This window comes from Aphelocoma coerulescens, chromosome 18 (genome assembly GCF_041296385.1).
Source record: "Aphelocoma coerulescens isolate FSJ_1873_10779 chromosome 18, UR_Acoe_1.0, whole genome shotgun sequence".
NCBI classification, from domain to species: Eukaryota; Metazoa; Chordata; class Aves; order Passeriformes; family Corvidae; genus Aphelocoma; species Aphelocoma coerulescens.
This window is the reverse complement of record NC_091031.1, coordinates 10463075-10482532: the sequence shown is the minus strand read 5'-3', so window position 1 is coordinate 10482532 and position 19458 is coordinate 10463075. Positions and strand designations below refer to the sequence as shown.

General features: G+C 46.2%; 1 protein-coding gene across 1 annotated transcript; it reads left to right on the top strand.

The window, feature by feature from the left end:
• Positions 1 to 3654: 3654 nt before the first annotated feature.
• LOC138120167 (myosin heavy chain, skeletal muscle, adult-like) lies at positions 3655 to 19458 on the top strand. The gene is made up of 38 exons (XM_069032636.1): positions 3655 to 3861; positions 3950 to 4093; positions 4185 to 4341; positions 6297 to 6324; positions 6423 to 6537; positions 6623 to 6715; positions 6845 to 6908; positions 7003 to 7101; positions 7208 to 7311; positions 7411 to 7549; positions 8203 to 8321; positions 8420 to 8569; positions 9149 to 9319; positions 10099 to 10408; positions 10561 to 10631; positions 10883 to 10970; positions 11065 to 11182; positions 11507 to 11630; positions 11717 to 11853; positions 11958 to 12213; positions 13021 to 13263; positions 13369 to 13545; positions 13631 to 13776; positions 13864 to 13954; positions 14043 to 14432; positions 14581 to 14707; positions 14885 to 15003; positions 15463 to 15659; positions 16022 to 16205; positions 16292 to 16457; positions 16629 to 16753; positions 16902 to 17210; positions 17312 to 17515; positions 17778 to 17903; positions 17998 to 18168; positions 18256 to 18360; positions 18503 to 18598; positions 19183 to 19458. Exons 1-38 carry the CDS (start codon positions 3655 to 3657, stop codon positions 19336 to 19338), a joined length of 5826 nt encoding a protein of 1941 aa, XP_068888737.1. The 3' UTR covers positions 19339 to 19458.

Sequence of the window (19458 nt, the reverse complement as noted above, 5' to 3'; positions counted from 1 at the left end):
AACAGAAAAAAAACCCAGAAGTGCTCTGCTGAGTAGACTGGCTTTGCCATTTGCCACTGGGAAGGCAAAGGTTTGCAGTTCCAAATGTGAGGGAAGAAAACCCCCAGCTGTCACCCCAGAAGAAGCATCAGACATCCCTCACTCTTCTTTCATGGTCTCAAGTAAGAGTTGTTACATACTTCCTCTGTCTGAACTCTATAAATAATAAATTTTATCTTTTTGCTCAAGGCAAAACACTTCCTTTTTTACAGACATGGGGATACTGTGTTTTTTAGCTGTTAAAATCAGAAGGCACATTTTGTTCTTATGTGGAACATGTAAAAACCACAATAATTTGCAACTCATTTTTCAGTATTAGGGACATGCAGAATGTCTTTTATACCTCACCTTTCAGGGAAATTTAATTTAGTATATTTTAAATATAGTATGCCTTCATATTTATCATTATAATATCTTTATATCCATCGCTGTGTATCTCAAGATTCTGGAAATCACCTCAGGTGCTCTATACGTGAGCTGTATTTCAAGAGTTGATATATTGTCTGTGAGGGAATGTGAGCTACAATAGGTTCCTCCTTTTCTATTTTCAGTAAAAGCACCTTGGATTTAGTTACAATGGGTTGCAGGTTTTTGCCAGATGGCACAGAAAATCCTTAGCAACTAACCTTTTAATAAAGAAATCAGTTTTGTGAAATACTTTCTTTTTTTTTTTTTTTTTTTCCAGACAGGACAAACACTGTTACTTAGTCATGTGAAAACTAAATAATATTTCCCTTAGTATACATGAAACTGGTTCTCTGACCCCTGGCCTCTCTTACTAAACTGTACTCCTTCTGTTTGCTTTTTGATGGGATAGTTTCATGCATTTTACCTTTTGATATGCAGGGTTTTGACAAGATTTTTAGAAGACAAAGTGTCTCTAGTTTCATACATAAGCTCTAGAGTTGTCTCTGTCATATATATACTTTCTCCTAATGGCAGTACAGACCATGGCCTTTGGAATATAAGAGCTTTCTTAGATCTTGACTAAGAAACCAAGTTATAATCTTAATGAATTTTTAAAGTAAAAATTATTAAAATAAGTCATTTGGTTTAAAAATTTAATTAAAATATCCAAGGAAAGTTTTCTTACTGATAACTATGTTCAGAAAAATACCAATATTGGCTTTCATAGCTTTTCTGTATTCAGTGTTTGTTGTGACACTGGATTAAAAGGTTTGCAATCAAGAATTTTGGTCATTAATGGCATTTCTCACACCCACACCCACACACACATAGAGATATCAAATTCCAGTCCTAGTCCAATGATCAATTTTTCTTTGTCTCTCTTGTCTTTCAGTTGCTGACAAGGCAGCCTACCTGATGGGTGTGTACTCAGCAGACCTGCTTTGACCCAGTGTTGTCTTTGAGTCAAAGCTGGGAATGAATTTTTGACCAAACCTGTGGATTGTCTTAACCTGTGGAATTAGGGCAAGCTCCTCTAACAAGGGCATGTGGCTGATAGCCCAGATGAAGTGCTTCTCTACCAGTGCAGCAGTGTGGGAAACAGACAGAAGGAGCTGGTAGCCACTGGCCAGACAGGCGCTATGGCCTGATTGCTACCAAAGAAACTTGTTGAGATGGATTGTGGGATTGACATGTGCTGTGACTGACAGCTGCAAACTATTTGGAAGGGGTAGTCGAGGAAGAAGAGATGAGGGAGTTGTCCTGATGAGATGCATCCCCAGGTCCTGAGGGAGCTGGCAGATGAAGTGGCTAAGCCACTATCCATCACACTTGACAAGTTGTGGCTGTCTGATGGAGTTCCACTGACTGAAAAAAGGGAAACATAACCCCCATTTTTGAAAAGGGGCAAAAGGAAGACCCAGGGAACTACAGGCTGGTCAGTCTCACCTCTCTGCATGGCAAGATCATGGAGCAGATCCTTCTGGAAAATATGCTATGGTACATTGGCTGGATGATCACACTCAAAGAGTTGTGGTCAATGGCTTGAATTTCAGGTGGAGACCAGTAAAGAGTGGTGTCTCCCAGGGACTTGTTTTGAATCCAGCATTATTTAACACATTTGTCAAGAACATGGAGAGTGGATCAAGTGCACCGTCAGCAAGTTTGCTGATGACATCAAGCCATGCAGTCAGCACGCTGGAAGGAAGATAGATTCTGTTTGGATATAAGAGTGACATTTTTTAAGAAAAGGCCAGTGAGACACAGGCCCCAGCATATGGGAACGCCCCATCAATGGAAGTGTGCAAGCTCAGGCTGAATGGGGCTTTGAGCAACCTGATCTATAGCCAAAGATATTCCTGCCCACAGCAGGGCTGTTGCACTAGATGATTCTTTTAAGGTTTCTTCCGACCCAAACCATTCTGTGATTCTATCCTCTAAGTTCTGTATGTCCGTGGAAGTCAGAGATTGCCCAGAGACACAGGATGTCTGAGACACGCCTGCACTCACTGTTTTACACAGCTGTTTCTGAGCTCCTCCTATTCAGGGCACAGGGTGTTTCCACCAGCTTCCCCCTGCCCTGCACAGGGAGCCCAGGGCTGAGCTCTGGTTTTGAACTCCAGAAAGTCGCATGCTCACCCTTGGAACAAGCTTTGCATGCCCACACAAGTGCTTGATGTTGGCTATCTCCTTGGATCACATTTACTGACCTTGCCCCTCTGCTCTTCACTTTACCCACTGAGCTCTTTTAACAATCAAAATGCCAATGACCAGGAAAAGAACGTGCTTAAAGGAGCTCCAGCGACAGTGATATTTGTGATGTGATGGAAATGCTGGACTGAGGATGTAACACCACACTCATGCAATAAAAATCTGCCTTGAGTACACGAGGAAATCATTGGAAATGCAGCAGTACAGTTCATTGGTCCTACATCCAAATTTTCCAAGTGCCTTGACTAACTGAACTTCTGTCCTTAGGTCTCTAGACAAATTATTTATAGTCAATACATTCACAGCATTGGTAAGATACAAAACATTTCTAAATATATCTTACTAAATCAAATGACAATTATGCCCTTAGTTCAGTTTGCCAGACAATGCTTTGCCAAAGAATGTTTGCCAAAAAATATTTTGACCGAAGAAAGAGGAAGAATCTGGAGCATCTACCAACCAGACTCTATAAAAGTGTCTTTGCAGCACTCTGCCCTGTCTATTAGAAAAGTTTCAAGGTAAGTGCACTTGATCTAGCTATTAGGTATCCCCATTACTGCATATTATGCATATATATTTTTCCCTTTGGAACTGGTTTCCAGCTAAGTTTTTCCATCTGATTTTAAGGCTATAGTATATTTTCTATCTATGTTTTTTTTTTTTTTTTAATTTTATAGTAGAATAAAAAGGTTCCTTTACTATAATTCATATTCTCAAATATGACACTACAATCCATAAAGCCAAAGCAGAGTATCATAAGACACAAATAAAAGAAATTTTTACAGGGTTATTCTATATTATTCAAGGATGAAACAATATCTTTCTCTGCTGAGTTTAAATCATTAAACAAAAGGAAGGTAAATTTAGCTAGTTTTAGCAATTCTATTATGTGCTAAATTTTAAAGCATTAGAAGAGCTGTCCTTGGAAGCAAGGTACATTATTGATCTATTCATGTTACATTTCTTTTCTCCCACAGGGTTCTTTGCTAAAGTGCAGACATGGCCTCTGCAGATGCTGAGTTGGCTGTTTTTGGGGAGGCAGCTCCTTACCTCCGAAAGTCAGAAAAGGAGAGAATTGAGGCCCAGAACAAACCTTTTGATGCCAAGACATCTGTCTTTGTGGCTCATCCCAAAGAATCCTTTGTGAAAGGCAAAATTGAGAGCAGGGAATCGGGCAAAGTTACTGTCAAGACTGAAGCAGGCGAGGTGAGTCAAAAACAAAGCTGAAGGACAACATTTGATCCCTACTGTGAGCTTTTAGGTGATACATGTGGATCTGTTATTTCCTTGACAGACCCTGACTGTGAAGGAAGATCAAGTCTTCTCCATGAACCCTCCCAAGTACGATAAAATCGAGGACATGGCCATGATGACCCACCTCCACGAACCCGCTGTGCTGTACAACCTCAAAGAGCGTTACGCAGCCTGGATGATCTACGTAAGTGGCAGCAGCAGCTTCCTTTGGGCAGCGGCAGGAAGTGCTGGGCCAGGCTCAGGGGAAGCCAACGTGCTGTGTCCCTTCCTTGCAGACCTACTCGGGTCTCTTCTGCGTCACCGTCAACCCCTACAAGTGGCTGCCGGTGTACAACCCGGAGGTGGTGTTGGCCTACCGAGGCAAGAAGCGCCAGGAGGCCCCTCCACACATCTTCTCCATCTCTGACAACGCCTATCAGTTCATGCTGACTGGTGAGTTACTTGGTTTTCTTTAAAATCGCTTGGCTGTGAACACTCACAAAGGAGAAAAAGTCTTTTCACTGCAATGTAGTTCAATTTAATGGTGTTGTGAAGGTGCATGCTCATTTGTCATTGGAAATGATGAAGACTTTTCCTTGGTTGAAGAGGATCAGGTTAGAGATCACTTAGTCAAACCTTGCATCCACAAGTTCATCCTAATGGGATGCATCTGCAAGTGCTGAGGGAACTGGAGGACATCGTATCTTGGCCTCTCTCATTCATCTTGGAATGGTCATGGCAGTCAAGAGACGTGTGTATGAGGACTGGAAGAAAGCAAATGTCATAAGTCTTCAAAAAGAGCAAAAGGGAAGATCCAAGGAACTACAGGCCTGTCAGCCTCACCTTAATCCCTGGAAAGGAGTAGGAATGGCTCATCCTGGAGGCCACCTCTAAGAATGCAGAATACAAGAAGTTGATCAGGAATAGTCAGCAGGGATTTACCAAAGGGAAATCATGCTTAACCAACCTGATTTCTTTCTACAATGGGACAACTGCATGGAGACATGAGGGGAAAGCAGTGGATATTGTCTACCTGGACTTCAGCAAGAGTTTTGACACTGTTTCTCATGATATCCTCATAGGCAAAGTCAGGGAGTGAGGGCTAGACAAGTGGATGGTGAGGTGGATTGAGTACTGTCTCAACAGCAGGTCTCAGAGGGCTTTGATAGGGCTTGTTCTGGGCCTTCAACTGTTCAACATTTTTTTAAACAATCTGGGAGTGATGAAAAGATTTCTGATTTGACTAGGTTTTCAGGTCAGTAAAAATGAAGCCTAATAGTGAAGAATTTCAGGGGGACTTTATTACATTAAGTTCTTATTCAGTGATGTTGCAACAAATTTTTGTGAACAAGAGTGTAAAAGAAATGCCACTGGAGAAAAAACCCTCAGTGCTGAGAACTTTTATAAGTACCTTCTAATACTGCCTCAAAATTTTGTCTCAAGGATCGTAAGTCTACAAAATAAAAAGCTGAAACCTGGAGATCAAATCTTCTGAGTAAGAAATAGAGACCAAAACAAAGCATTATTATGTCATGGTTGTAACACAAGGGGTATCTGCACCTGGTGTGATGTATGCATTTTCAGGCTTCTTTCTTCACAAAAAGAATGTAGTAAAATACAACAGGTCAGACAAAGATGAAAAGGTTTCCCAAAGGTAGGACAGGCTGCACTGGTAACTATAGAAAGAAGATTTTTATTACTTTATAAAATTATGTATGGCAAAGAGAAGATGAATAGACAAGACAAAGGACATGATGAAACAAGCTCCAGGAACACTTTTTTCCTTCATCATTAAGTGCTTCAAAAATAGAGCACAACAATGGAACACAAAAAGAAGTGAGCATGAGTTAAGAAAGCAACCAGACAAAATTGTGGGAAACAAACTCAGCTCAAGCTGTTGAAAAGAGAAACATTAACACTACCTCTGGAAGTACCAAAACTTCAATATTCTAGAGCATGGCAGACCATGCTGGTAAATACACATTTATGATGTTTCTGTGATTTAATTTCAGCAACAATCAATTGGGAAAAACCATAAAAACCATGTAGAGGGGCTTATGGACTGATCAGGAGTGGTCGATCCTATGTAATAAAGTTTATGAGAAGCACGTGCTGCAGTTCACTTCAGCTTACTGATAGACCATTTAATCAGTAACTCTGCAAAACTGATCCTTAGTTGGAATAATTTGCAAAAACAAAATGGACAGCTTGACATGAAGGGAATATTCAGAAAAAGAATTGCATGTGTGCGATACCTGACACCACCTCAGGGTTGAGATACCAGCTTCCCAGCTGCAGCTAGGAACATTAGAACACTCCAAATGGGTGAAGGCATCTGGGTTTATGAAATGAAATAGCTGCCTATTGCCAGTGCATTAATAATCTCTTCTTTTCTACCTTGTTCACAGATCGGGAGAACCAGTCCATCCTGATCACGTACGTACAGCCCCTGCGCGGGTCCCTGCGGGGCTGCCCGGTGCCAGGGGACCTCCTGCCTGACCACGCACCCTCTGCTTCTCTCTTGGCTCTGGCAGCGGAGAATCCGGTGCCGGGAAGACTGTGAACACAAAGCGTGTCATCCAGTACTTTGCAACAATTGCAGCCAGTGGAGAGAAGAAGAAGGAGGAGCAGACATCAGGCAAAATGCAGGTGAGTCGGGAAGAACAGACTGACCATGTGGCCTGTCATTGCCCTGTCAACTAAACACAGTCACTGAATAATTCTCTCCCTGCAGGGAACGCTTGAGGATCAAATCATCAGCGCCAACCCACTGCTGGAGGCCTTTGGAAACGCCAAGACCGTGAGGAACGACAACTCCTCACGCTTTGTAAGTGGTTGCTTTGCGTAAAATCTCTCCCCCCACTGGTAAGATACAATGTGCCTGAGCAGTTCTTCAAGCAAAGGAGATGCCAGCAGAACACATCCAGGCTGACCTGCTGCTGCTTCTCCTTAACAGGGCAAATTCATCAGAATCCACTTTGGTGCCACAGGCAAGCTGGCTTCTGCTGACATTGAAACATGTAAGAGATTCTCCTGGACTGCTCCCGTCCCTTCCCAAATTCCCAGCTCCATGTACATTGCCACAAGTGCCTAACTCTTTCTACCTCCCTCCAGATCTGCTGGAGAAGTCCAGAGTCACTTTCCAGCTCAAGGCGGAAAGAAGCTACCACATCTTTTATCAGATCATGTCCAACAAGAAGCCGGAGCTAATTGGTAGGAAGGAGCACTCTGGCTTTTTGAGGGCGATCACTGAGGTACAGTTCCCTCTCTCACCTGATTGGCAAAAGTAAGCCTATGCCTTGCCTCTTCCTGCTTTCAGACATGCTCCTTGTTACCACCAACCCTTATGATTTTCACTATGTGAGTCAAGGGGAGGTCACTGTTCCCAGCATTGATGACCAGGAGGAGCTCATGGCTACAGATGTAAGTAACACAGCAAAAAGTTACCTACTGGGCATGTCTTGAGGGTGACATCTCTGACACCCTAAGGACACATTTGTGAATTCATTATTTTGATTGCAGAGTGCCATTGACATCCTGGGCTTCACTCCAGATGAGAAAACAGCCATCTACAAGCTGACAGGGGCTGTCATGCACTATGGGAACCTGAAGTTCAAGCAGAAACAACGAGAGGAGCAGGCAGAGCCGGATGGCACAGAAGGTATCAGCAAATTCAGGGACTGATTTGTTCCAAGCCCTTCTCTGCCTCCAGAGGCAATAGGTTAGCCTCCAAAGCACACTGCAGTTGGCCTGAGTCTCCACATAAAACATTGAGAATACCATTTCTGCACCTGGTCCCTCTAGCTGCAGAGGTGCTTTCCTAGTCATGGGAAGTTCCATTATTCTATCCAGTGGTGGCTCCCCAAACACATGCTACCTGAAAGCAGGAACTTCAATTTCAGCACAGGATATCTATCTCTCTCCGTCTCTCTCTCTCTCTCTCGAAAACCTCCAAACACTAGGACACCCTGATGGGCAATTGTGTTTTTGGTGAAATAACTCCTGCAAGCTGTGCTACCCAGAAATCCTCTTCCCACAGAAAAAGAATGTGCCTTGCCTTATGTATCGCTAGAGGCTTTTGTTGTTCTTCTGGGAAATTCCAGGTTCAAGCTCTTCCTATCCAAGCCATACCTGTTCTTGCTTTCACAGAAGACCATCACCAGTGTCCAGAATTTGCATTCCTTCCCAGGCCTACTGGGTGGGATGAGATAAATGTTCTTCCATTCCTAGAACATGGAGAGCAGAGTTGTTCACATCACCTGAATTCCAGAGATTGACTGTAATGAATGCTTTTCTCTCTCTCCCCACATCTAGTGGCTGACAAGGCTGCCTACCTAACGGGCCTTAACTCAGCTGAGTTTCTCAAGGCCTTGTGTTACCCCCGCGTCAAGGTTGGGAATGAGTACGTGACCAAAGGTCAAAACGTGACCCAGGTAACATCTGACAGTTGAAAATGCACGGCTTGAAGGAGTAGGTGTGCATTTTTCTTTAACCCTCAGAGGTAACTCCAGTCCTGTCTCCTCTGCTCTAGGTGAACAATGCAGTGGGTGCCCTGGCAAAGGCAATGTTTGAGAAGATGTTCCTGTGGATGGTTATTCGCATCAACCAGCAGCTGGATACGAAGCAGCCCAGGCAGTACTTCATTGGTGTCCTGGACATTGCTGGCTTTGAGATCTTTGATGTAAGGAGCAAGGATTTGACACCACAGTCAAGCGATAGGCAAGGAGGAGTCATGAGGACTCAGAAACTCATAGAGCACTAAGGCTCACACAGCTATGGGCCAAAGGGGTGGATGCTCTTGGAAAAGCCAGGGAAAGGTAGTGGTCTGGGCAAGTTCACTGCATGTTTCCTGTGCTGTGAATGCAGTGATGCTGCAAGGACTTCTGTGTCAGAGCACAGAAACCCCCAGATTATTGATCTGAGGCCAAAGAAGTTCTTGGGTGGGACACTGAGGAGGTTTCTACTGTCCAGGAGGCCAGAGAACTGACACGATGGAGCTACTGAGCTTGCCAAAGGATTTGCTGTTGAGTAGCACAGTGAAAAAGAATTGTAACTTTTGGCTTGATTTACGAAGTCATAATTAAAAAGTCGTTTGAGGACAGTGAGTGTGACAGTAGAAGCCCTGCTAAGGAAACACATGCGGGTACAGTAGGGCTGGGACTGGTGTTCCAACTGCAAACAGCCTTAGGAGAATGCCAGCAAAGGCCTGTGTGTTTTGGCACACCTTGAGAACCTGTGCACGTTTCCTTGCTTTGGGCAGTTCAACAGCTTTGAGCAGCTGTGCATCAACTTCACCAATGAGAAACTGCAACAGTTCTTCAACCACCACATGTTCGTGCTGGAGCAGGAGGAGTACAAGAAGGAGGGAATTGAATGGGAGTTCATTGACTTTGGCATGGACCTGGCTGCCTGCATTGAGCTCATTGAGAAGGTACCTTTCCCATGCAAGTATACGATGTCTGTTGGAATCCTGTGATGTTTCTGAGGCACAGTCAGCTCAGAAAGAACTCACAGCCAGACATGTAGCATCAGTTAAGCAAAGTATTTTGCACTGAAATTTAGTTTAGTCTGGGAAAGAGAAATGGGGAATTACATGTGTGTCATCAGTCTGCATCATCCGGTCTTTGAGCATGGAAAAGTAGCCTGGACTCCCACCAACAGACTTCTAAAACAAACACAGATTCAGCCTCCTTTTATTCCTTCTGCAAAGCATGAAATCCAAAGTCCACAGACAAATTTGGGAAATCAATATCACATCACCTGACCTCCCCAAACTACAGAGTCCCTTGTAGCTCTTTTCCCCATTATTTTTCTCTTTACCACTGCTCCCACCAATTCTACAACCATTTCTCATGTGAACTGGACAGATGTTCCTACCCATTCTATGATGATAGGCTGCAGGGGGGCAAGGAACGGCAGAAATGAAATCCTTGACTGAGAACAACTCCTGGTAAAACTAGGCTTTCATCCAGGCTGAGATGCTGCCAACAGCACAACCAGCCTTTGATGTTCATAGCACAGGCTTCTTGTCATTGTCATAGGGTCACAGAATGGTTTGGGTTGGAAGGGACCATAAAGAACATCTTGTTCCAATCCCCTACCACGAGGAGGGGTTCCTTCCACTAGACAGCCAGGTGAACGCCACATCCACAGTGATATTGAACATTTCCATTATCACCTTTCCTTGTCACTTCTTGTGATTTCTCCCAGCCCATGGGCATCTTCTCCATCCTGGAAGAGGAGTGCATGTTCCCCAAGGCAACTGACACCTCTTTCAAGAACAAGCTCTATGACCAGCACCTGGGCAAGTCCAACAACTTCCAGAAGCCCAAGCCTGCCAAAGGCAAGGCCGAGGCCCACTTCTCCCTGGTGCACTATGCTGGCACAGTGGACTACAACATCACTGGCTGGCTGGAGAAGAACAAGGACCCTCTGAATGAAACTGTCATTGGGCTGTACCAGAAATCATCTGTGAAGACCCTGGCTTTACTCTTTGCCAACTATGGTGGAGCAGATGCAGGTCAGTTTTGTGGAAATTGTATTTTCAATGTGGGACAAAGTTTTCTCAGAATTGAAGCTTCAAACACTAGAAATATAAAGTGGCTTTGTGTTCTGTAGTATCCAATATATATTGTCCATACTATTAAACTTTTTTTTTTCTTTGATTTGCAGAGGGTGGTGGTGGCAAGAAGGGAGGCAAGAAGAAGGGTTCTTCTTTCCAGACTGTCTCAGCTCTTTTCAGGGTAAGATCAGAATTCATTTCCTCATTTAAATACCCACTGAAATAACATAGGAGTTCAGTGACATTGCAGTCAGAAGACAGGTCTGAAATTCACTAGATGACTCTGATTCATATTTATATAATTTTACACCAACTTAATCATGCATTCCCTATAGTGCAAGACAGAGAAAGACTTAGGTTTTTTATGCACATCATAGATAAACATAAGGTTCTTACTAGATTTTATCTGAACTTTTCCTTCTAATCTCACAGGAGAATTTAAACAAGCTGATGACTAACTTGAGAAGCACTCACCCCCATTTTGTGCGGTGCATCATCCCAAATGAAACTAAAACACCTGGTAAGGCAATCCAAGAGGAGGAAAGCTTGAGCAGCAGAAGCTCTTCTCCTGAGTGTCAAACAGCAGGGTAGTCACTAATGGTGGTATTTGTCAGGTGCCATGGAGCACGAGCTGGTGCTTCACCAGCTGCGCTGTAACGGCGTGCTGGAAGGGATCAGGATTTGCAGGAAAGGGTTCCCCAGCAGAGTCCTCTACGCTGACTTCAAACAGAGGTAAGGGCTCTGTACCTTTCTGCTCATTACAACCAAGCTGAAGAGCCTGATCATCTTAACAATCTTTACATTTTACATTGTCATATTTTACTTGGAATTTATGATTTATTTTATGCTGATTGTGAGGATTCACATGGACTCTGAGTTAATGGTATGAAAGGTTTTTGCCCTCTCTTGCACTGTCTTTCAAGACTTGCACTGTCTTGAAAAAATGCACTCTCTAATACATGATATTATTCAGATCTTGCTGAGTAGGCTATGAGGTTCAATCACTGTGGTGGTTTCAGAACTATCAATTTCTTAATGTTCTGCTTTCTCCTACAGATACAGAGTACTTAATGCCAGTGCTATTCCAGAAGGACAGTTCATGGACAACAAGAAGGCTTCAGAGAAGCTTCTTGGGTCCATTGATGTTGACCACACGCAGTACAGATTTGGTCACACCAAGGTAGAATGAAGTTCTGTATTTAAATACAGTGTGTCCCAGTCATGCACTACCCAACACTGATGTACTACAATCTTGCCTTTCTCAAGGTGTTCTTCAAAGCTGGACTGATAGGTGTGCTGGAGGAGATGAGAGATGAGAAACTGGCAGCGATTATGACCATGATACAAGCCAGGTCCAGAGGCTTCCTGATGAGAGTGGAGTACCGGAGAATGGTGGAGAGAAGGTTGATACTTCTCACTTATTTGTTGTGTTCTAATGGTAGTTGGCTAATTAAGTCTAAATTCACCAAATGCAGGATATTCAATAACCATGTGGATTTCATTTCAGGGAATCCATCTTCTGCATCCAGTACAACGTTCGTGCATTCATGAATGTCAAACACTGGCCATGGATGAAGCTGTTCTTCAAGATCAAGCCCTTGCTGAAGAGTGCAGAGTCTGAGAAGGAGATGGCCAACATGAAACAAGAGTTTGAGAAAACCAAGGAAGAGCTTGCGAAGTCTGAGGCAAAGAGGAAGGAGCTGGAGGAGAAAATGGTGGCCCTGGTGCAGGAGAAAAATGACCTGCAACTCCAAGTGCAGGCTGTGAGTATCACTGTTCATTTTTCCCTAGAAAAAGAATGATATACTGTCAGAATGCTTCTTGTCCCGCACCAAGACTCACAGGAATTAATGGGTGGTAGAAAACAGGCTAAATCCCACACTCTGAGGCACTCTAATGTTGAGTAAACAGGCACTGGCAAGGGCATAATGAGACTCCTGGCAGCCCTACATGGCACTCACCATTGCTGCTATATGAGGAAAGAGCCAAGTAACATCAGACAAAATGTACTGAACAGTAGAGAACTCAGAGCTGGAATGCAAACATCTCACCTTTCAAAGCAGTGCTTCTAACATAGCAAAAGCAAACCTGAGAAACACCCACTTTTACTCCGAACTCATTCGGATAAGAAAGTTTCAACAAAGAAAACAAATCTTTCTCAAATAAAGTATTCTCACAAAGCTTCTATTGCTCAAATACTTTGAGGTTAACAAGTCAATAAAACAGAAGAAGGTATTGCATATTTTTCCATGAGAAAAATACTCCAAGCCCTTGTTCCCACTGAAGTTAGAAATTGAAGTAACCCCTGTTCTGTTCTGCTTGTGTTTGCATGAGGCATTCTCATAGATAAGTGCCCTGGGAGACATATTTAGAAGACACAATAACTTTGGAATAAATATTGATTCCAAATGACAAGGTTTCCCAGTAGACACCACCCAAGATCCTTCTGTTGCTGGAGTTGAAGATCAGCTTCAGCTGCTACTTTTAAACCCACCTACTCTGTGATTAAAAAAGGCAGAGCAGAGAAACTTCAAAACATTAGAAGCCATAAAATTCTGTCTCCCCACCAGGAAGCAGATAGCTTGGCTGATGCTGAGGAAAGGTGTGACCAGCTCATCAAAACCAAAATCCAGCTGGAAGCCAAAATTAAGGAGCTAACTGAAAGGGTTGAGGATGAAGAGGAAATTAATGCTGAGCTGACAGCCAAGAAGAGGAAACTGGAAGATGAATGTTCAGAGCTGAAGAAAGATATTGATGACCTTGAGCTAACACTGGCCAAGGTGGAGAAGGAAAAACACGCCACCGAAAACAAGGTATGAGGTAGAACCTGTCACTCGCACTCCAGAAAAGAGCCCTGTGCTATTACAGGACTCCTATATCTACTTCCTTTATTTACACTTCCTCCCTTCTTCTCAAAGGTGAAAAACCTGACTGAGGAGATGGCAGCCCTGGACGAGACCATCGCCAAGCTGACAAAAGAGAAGAAAGCCCTCCAAGAGGCCCATCAGCAAACCCTGGATGACCTGCAGGTAGAGGAGGACAAAGTCAATACACTGACCAAGGCCAAGACCAAGCTGGAGCAGCAAGTGGACGATGTAAGCACACAGACATAGAGCAGGAACAGCACAGGTATGGAGTCCGACCTGGCTGGGAGAGCACTGATGGTCTTGTTGTGTTTAGCTGGAAGGGTCCCTGGAGCAAGAGAAGAAGCTGCGCATGGACCTGGAGAGAGCTAAGAGGAAACTGGAAGGAGACCTGAAGCTGGCCCAGGACAGCATCATGGATTTGGAGAATGATAAGCAGCAGCTGGATGAGAAACTGAAGAAGTAAGTGTGGCTGTGGGACACCTGAGTGCTGGGCTGGAGCACTTGTGTTTTTTCTTTGAGCTCTAACACGGTTCACTTTGCCCAAAGGAAAGACTTTGAAATCAGCCAGATCCAGAGCAAGATTGAGGATGAACAAGCCCTGGGCATGCAATTTCAGAAGAAGATCAAGGAGCTGCAGGCAAGTCTCTGTTCCTTCCCCTCCCTTGCTCAGGCTCCGCTCAGGCAGGAGGAGGGCACGGGTGTGAAGGGTCCCTGCTGTTCTCCAGGCCCGTATTGAGGAGCTGGAGGAGGAGATTGAGGCAGAGCGAACCTCTCGCGCTAAAGCAGAGAAGCATCGGGCTGACCTGTCGAGGGAGCTGGAGGAGATCAGCGAGCGCCTGGAAGAAGCAGGAGGGGCGACAGCAGCTCAGATCGAGATGAACAAGAAGCGTGAGGCAGAATTCCAGAAGATGCGCCGTGACCTGGAAGAGGCCACGCTGCAGCACGAAGCCACGGCTGCCGCCCTGCGCAAGAAGCACGCGGACAGCACCGCGGAGCTGGGGGAGCAGATCGACAACCTGCAACGCGTGAAGCAGAAGCTGGAGAAGGAGAAGAGTGAGCTGAAGATGGAGATTGATGACTTGGCCAGCAACATGGAGTCTGTCTCCAAGGCCAAGGTATGCAGATGCAGGAGAACATGCTCACAGGGCCGAGGTGTGGCACAAAAGCTGCCTCTTCCAGACACATTCCCACAATCAAAATCCCCACTGTGCCAATCAGGCAGAGTGCAGACCATCATCTCTTCTCCCTTCCTGCGTTCTCTAGGCCAACCTGGAGAAGATGTGCCGCACACTGGAAGATCAGCTGAGTGAGATTAAAACAAAGGAGGAGCAGAATCAGCGCATGATCAACGACCTCAATACGCAAAGAGCTCGCCTGCAGACAGAGTCAGGTGAGACATCCTCATCCCCAAAGTGCAATGGCAAGACCTGCACGCCCTGAGCAAGCCAGAGGGTGCAAGGCGGCAACCGGTAGAAGCTCTCCAGGCCATTGCTGGTTACGTGGCTTTAGAGGCTGAAGGTGTTCCAGGAGGAACAGTGTGCTTCCTTTTCTCCCTTTCCCTTCCCAGGTGAATTTTCACGCCAGGTGGAGGAGAAAGATGCTCTGATTTCTCAGCTGTCTAGGGGCAAGCAAGGATTTACCCAACAGATTGAGGAACTCAAGAGGCATCTAGAAGAAGAAATTAAGGTCTGGAAGTACCCCACTGTCCACAGCCTACATCACCCCTAAAAGAGAATCCTGTCTGACACTAGACTGCTTCAATGTTCTTTCCCCAAGCACACATAGGACTGGAGGGAATAGCACTAATGCACAACCCCCCCACCCTTCAACTAGAGAGGGAAGGAAGCAGGATGCTTTAGGTGCTGGAGGAAGTCATCCACAAGGCTTCCATGAGATTCTGATGATCCTCTCTAGGACAGGATTCAACCACACATGTCAGAACATATACACAAAGAGCACATTCCTGTCCCCAGAGGAGCTGTCACTAATGTGTCCTGATGCTCCAGAACGTGTCAATGTGGCCTTCACAAGCTCCAAGCTCTACATTTGCCCAATTAGAGTTTCATTCCAATTTCACTGTCAAATGAACAGTCAAGATTCATTTCAAGACAAGTACTCAAGTTCCCAAACCCATTGTCCCCACAGGCCAAGAACGCCCTGGCCCACGCCCTGCAGTCCGCTCGCCACGACTGTGACTTGCTCCGGGAACAATATGAGGAGGAGCAGGAGGCCAAGGGGGAGCTGCAGCGCGCCCTGTCCAAGGCCAACAGCGAAGTGGCCCAGTGGAGAACCAAATACGAGACGGACGCGATTCAGCGCACGGAGGAGCTCGAGGAGGCCAAGTACGTGGGAAGCAGGATGGCAAATGATGGGAGAAACTGGTCAAGGGAAATTGGAATCTCTGAGAGTGGGCTAACACAAGAATGGGATGAAGGCAAGGATGTACTGTCTTTGTAAATAAAGGGGAGAGAGGGAGGGAAAGACAGAGTGTCGATCGGAAGAGAAAACATAGGCTTTAGGGCTAGAAGTGCAAAAATAGGCCTAAATGTCCGTAGATGATCAGACCCAGCAAAGGATAGATCCTTTCATATCTGTGAAAAGCGCTTGGCTCAAAACCCCCAAAGTGACGAACTGGCCTCTCATGACAGTATAGAACTGACGCCCTTCCAAGTCCTAACGTGGCACTGTGCTTCTCTCCTCCCAGGAAGAAGCTGGCACAGCGCCTGCAGGATGCAGAGGAACATGTTGAGGCTGTCAATGCCAAATGTGCCTCCCTGGAAAAGACAAAGCAGAGGCTGCAAAATGAAGTGGAGGACCTGATGATTGACGTGGAGAGATCCAATGCTGCCTGTGCTGCTCTGGATAAGAAGCAGAAGAACTTTGACAAGGTCTTTTGGCCTCCAGCACCAGGACTCCTGGCCAGAGCATTCCCCCATCACTGCCACATCCCTACTCACACCTGGTTTCTCTTCAGATCCTGGCAGAATGGAAGCAGAAGTATGAGGAAACGCAGGCTGAGCTGGAGGCCTCGCAGAAGGAGTCGCGCTCTCTCAGCACGGAGCTGTTCAAGATGAAGAATGCCTATGAGGAGTCCTTGGACCACCTGGAAACAATGAAGCGGGAGAACAAGAACCTGCAGCGTAAGTCCCTGGCCCTCTGCTCCTCACTGGGCTTTCTCACTATCAGCCATGACCACCATTGTTCATGGGTCTGTGCCTGCAGGTCTGCAAAGATGCCTGTCACCTTGGTGGGACAGGGCCCTTGCCATTCTGCTCTGTGCCTGACCATGCCAATGATCCTTGTTTCCACAGAGGAGATTTCCGACCTCACGGAGCAGATTGCTGAGGGAGGAAAGGCAATTCATGAGCTGGAGAAAATCAAGAAGCAGATTGAGCAGGAGAAATCTGAGCTGCAAGCCTCACTGGAGGAAGCTGAGGTACATACAATGCTAATAAATGGTGTCCCCACCAAGAGTATGGGTGTAGTTCTTTGGAGAGACAGCAGGAAAGCAAGCCAACTTTTCGTGTGGAACTGCATGAAAGATGACTTAGAAAGTAAGACACTGTTTATGCTGAATTGTGCAGGCCTCTCTGGAACATGAAGAGGGAAAGATCCTGCGCCTGCAGCTTGAGCTCAACCAAGTGAAGTCTGAGATCGACAGGAAGATAGCAGAGAAAGATGAGGAGATTGACCAGATGAAGAGAAACCACCTCAGAATTGTGGAGTCCATGCAGAGCACGCTGGATGCTGAGATCAGGAGCAGGAATGAAGCCCTGAGGCTGAAGAAGAAGATGGAGGGAGACCTGAATGAAATGGAGATCCAGCTGAGCCATGCCAACCGTGTGGCTGCAGAGGCCCAGAAGAACCTGAGAAACACCCAGGCAGTGCTCAAGGTCTGTTCAGCAAAGCTACAGAAAGAGAAATGAGATCCCTGACATTTTTGCCATGGAAGCGAACACTGACACCTGGTAATTTCTCTTGTCTCTCCTTCCAGGATACTCAGATCCATCTGGATGATGCTCTCAGGACTCAGGATGACCTGAAGGAGCAGGTGGCCATGGTGGAGCGCAGGGCAAACCTGCTGCAGGCTGAAGTTGAGGAGCTGCGGGCAGCCCTGGAGCAGACGGAGCGGTCGAGGAAATTGGCTGAGCAGGAGCTTCTGGATGCCACTGAACGTGCACAGCTCCTCCATACCCAGGTCAGGCTCTGCTGGAAATTGTTCCCATTCACAAGGGATAAAAAAGAATTGATTGTTATGTATCTTGTGATTACTGTGTAAACATTTGAAGACGTGTGCTGCAGTATGTTCCCTCCAGACAGCCCCCAATGTCTGGTTTACTGTTCTGCTCCTAAAGAAGTCTCTTGCATTAAAGACCTTCCTAAATCCTACCCACTCTTTCAGGCCTTGATGTGGAAGCATTTGGTCTGACAGTAGGAATCCTGTCTTTCCTGTTGCACAGAACACCAGCTTGATCAACACCAAGAAGAAGCTGGAAACAGACATTTCCCAGATCCAGAGTGAAATGGAGGATATCATCCAGGAAGCCCGCAATGCTGAGGAGAAGGCCAAGAAGGCCATCACAGATGTGAGTTGGGCATTCCTGGCATTGCTGATGGTGAATGTCCTGTCCCCCAAATATCTGCAGCCCCAAAATGGCTTTGCCCCTTTGCTCTGATCAGGCGGCCATGATGGCAGAAGAGCTGAAGAAGGAGCAGGACACCAGTGCCCACCTGGAGAGGATGAAGAAGAACCTGGACCAGACGGTGAAGGACCTGCAGCACCGTCTGGAAGAGGCCGAGCAGCTGGCACTGAAGGGAGGGAAGAAGCAGATCCAGAAGCTGGAGGCCAGGGTGTGTAGGGCTGGGGCTGGGGGTGAGTGAGGCTGTCCTTGGAGAGACATTGGCAGGGAAGCTGCAGGGATGGGCTTGTCCTTGCAGGTGCGGGAGCTGGAAGGGGAGGTTGATGCTGAGCAGAAGCGCAGCGCTGAAGCCGTGAAGGGCGTGCGCAAGTACGAGCGGAGGGTGAAGGAACTGACCTACCAGGTAAGGCAGGAGCTCTCCTGCTCTGGCACGGTTTGCTCACAGCAAGCCACATTTTGCACACACCATCCCCAAGGGCAGTTGTTAATCCTGTGTGATGTAGGACCAAGGATTGACTCTCTTTCCTCTTTGCCAACCACTTTAGTCTGAGGAAGACAAGAAGAATGTCCTCAGGCTGCAGGATCTGGTGGACAAGCTGCAAATGAAAGTGAAATCCTACAAGAGACAAGCTGAGGAGGCTGTAAGTATTGCTTGGAGAATGAGCAAAGGCCACATTCCATTGGGGCAGGACACACATTGAATGAGGCTGAGTACCAGGAGAGGGTATGAAAGAAATTCCCGAGACACAACAGCCTTGGCCACAGTGTTTTGGTATCGTGTCCTGAGGCCTTGGTGAGTTCTGGGCACCCTTCAGTCAGGGACATTCATTAAGGGAAGTTCTGCAGCCTGTTTCACACAGGAGGCCAGAGTAAACCATCGTGGGGCCACACCCACTGACTGGCAAGTTCCTGAATCTGTGCTAATAATCAGCAGCAGAAGGCTTCAGGGTCTTCCCAGCCCTGTAAGTCACACAGGCAAGTAGTCATAGAATAAGTAAAGAAATGACAATCCAAGGGGTGAAATTTCTCCTCATGTGTGACACAGTCCTGGTGAAGCTTGTCCCAGTAGGGTCCTGAAAAGGGAGGATGAGGAGCTCTGTGTGAGGCTGATGTGTGAGCAGTGGTGGGAGGGCGATGGAGATTTGCAGCCCCATAAGGCTGAGGTGCAGCAGGAACAAAACCCCTGCCCTGGGCTCCTGGCCCCTGACTCCCTCTCCCCACACAGGAGGAGCTGTCCAATGTCAACCTGTCCAAGTTCCGCAAGATCCAGCACGAGCTGGAGGAAGCCGAGGAGCGGGCTGACATTGCAGAGTCCCAGGTCAACAAGCTCCGAGTGAAGAGCCGGGAGTTTCACAGCAAGAAGATAGAAGAGGAAGAGTGAGGATGTCATTAGGCAGCAAAGTGACCTGAGGGCAGCACAAAATGTGAACCCTCTGTCACTTCCTTCTGCAAAAGTTTTTAACCATTTTAATGTCTAGAGAATAAATCCCATAGATTCTTT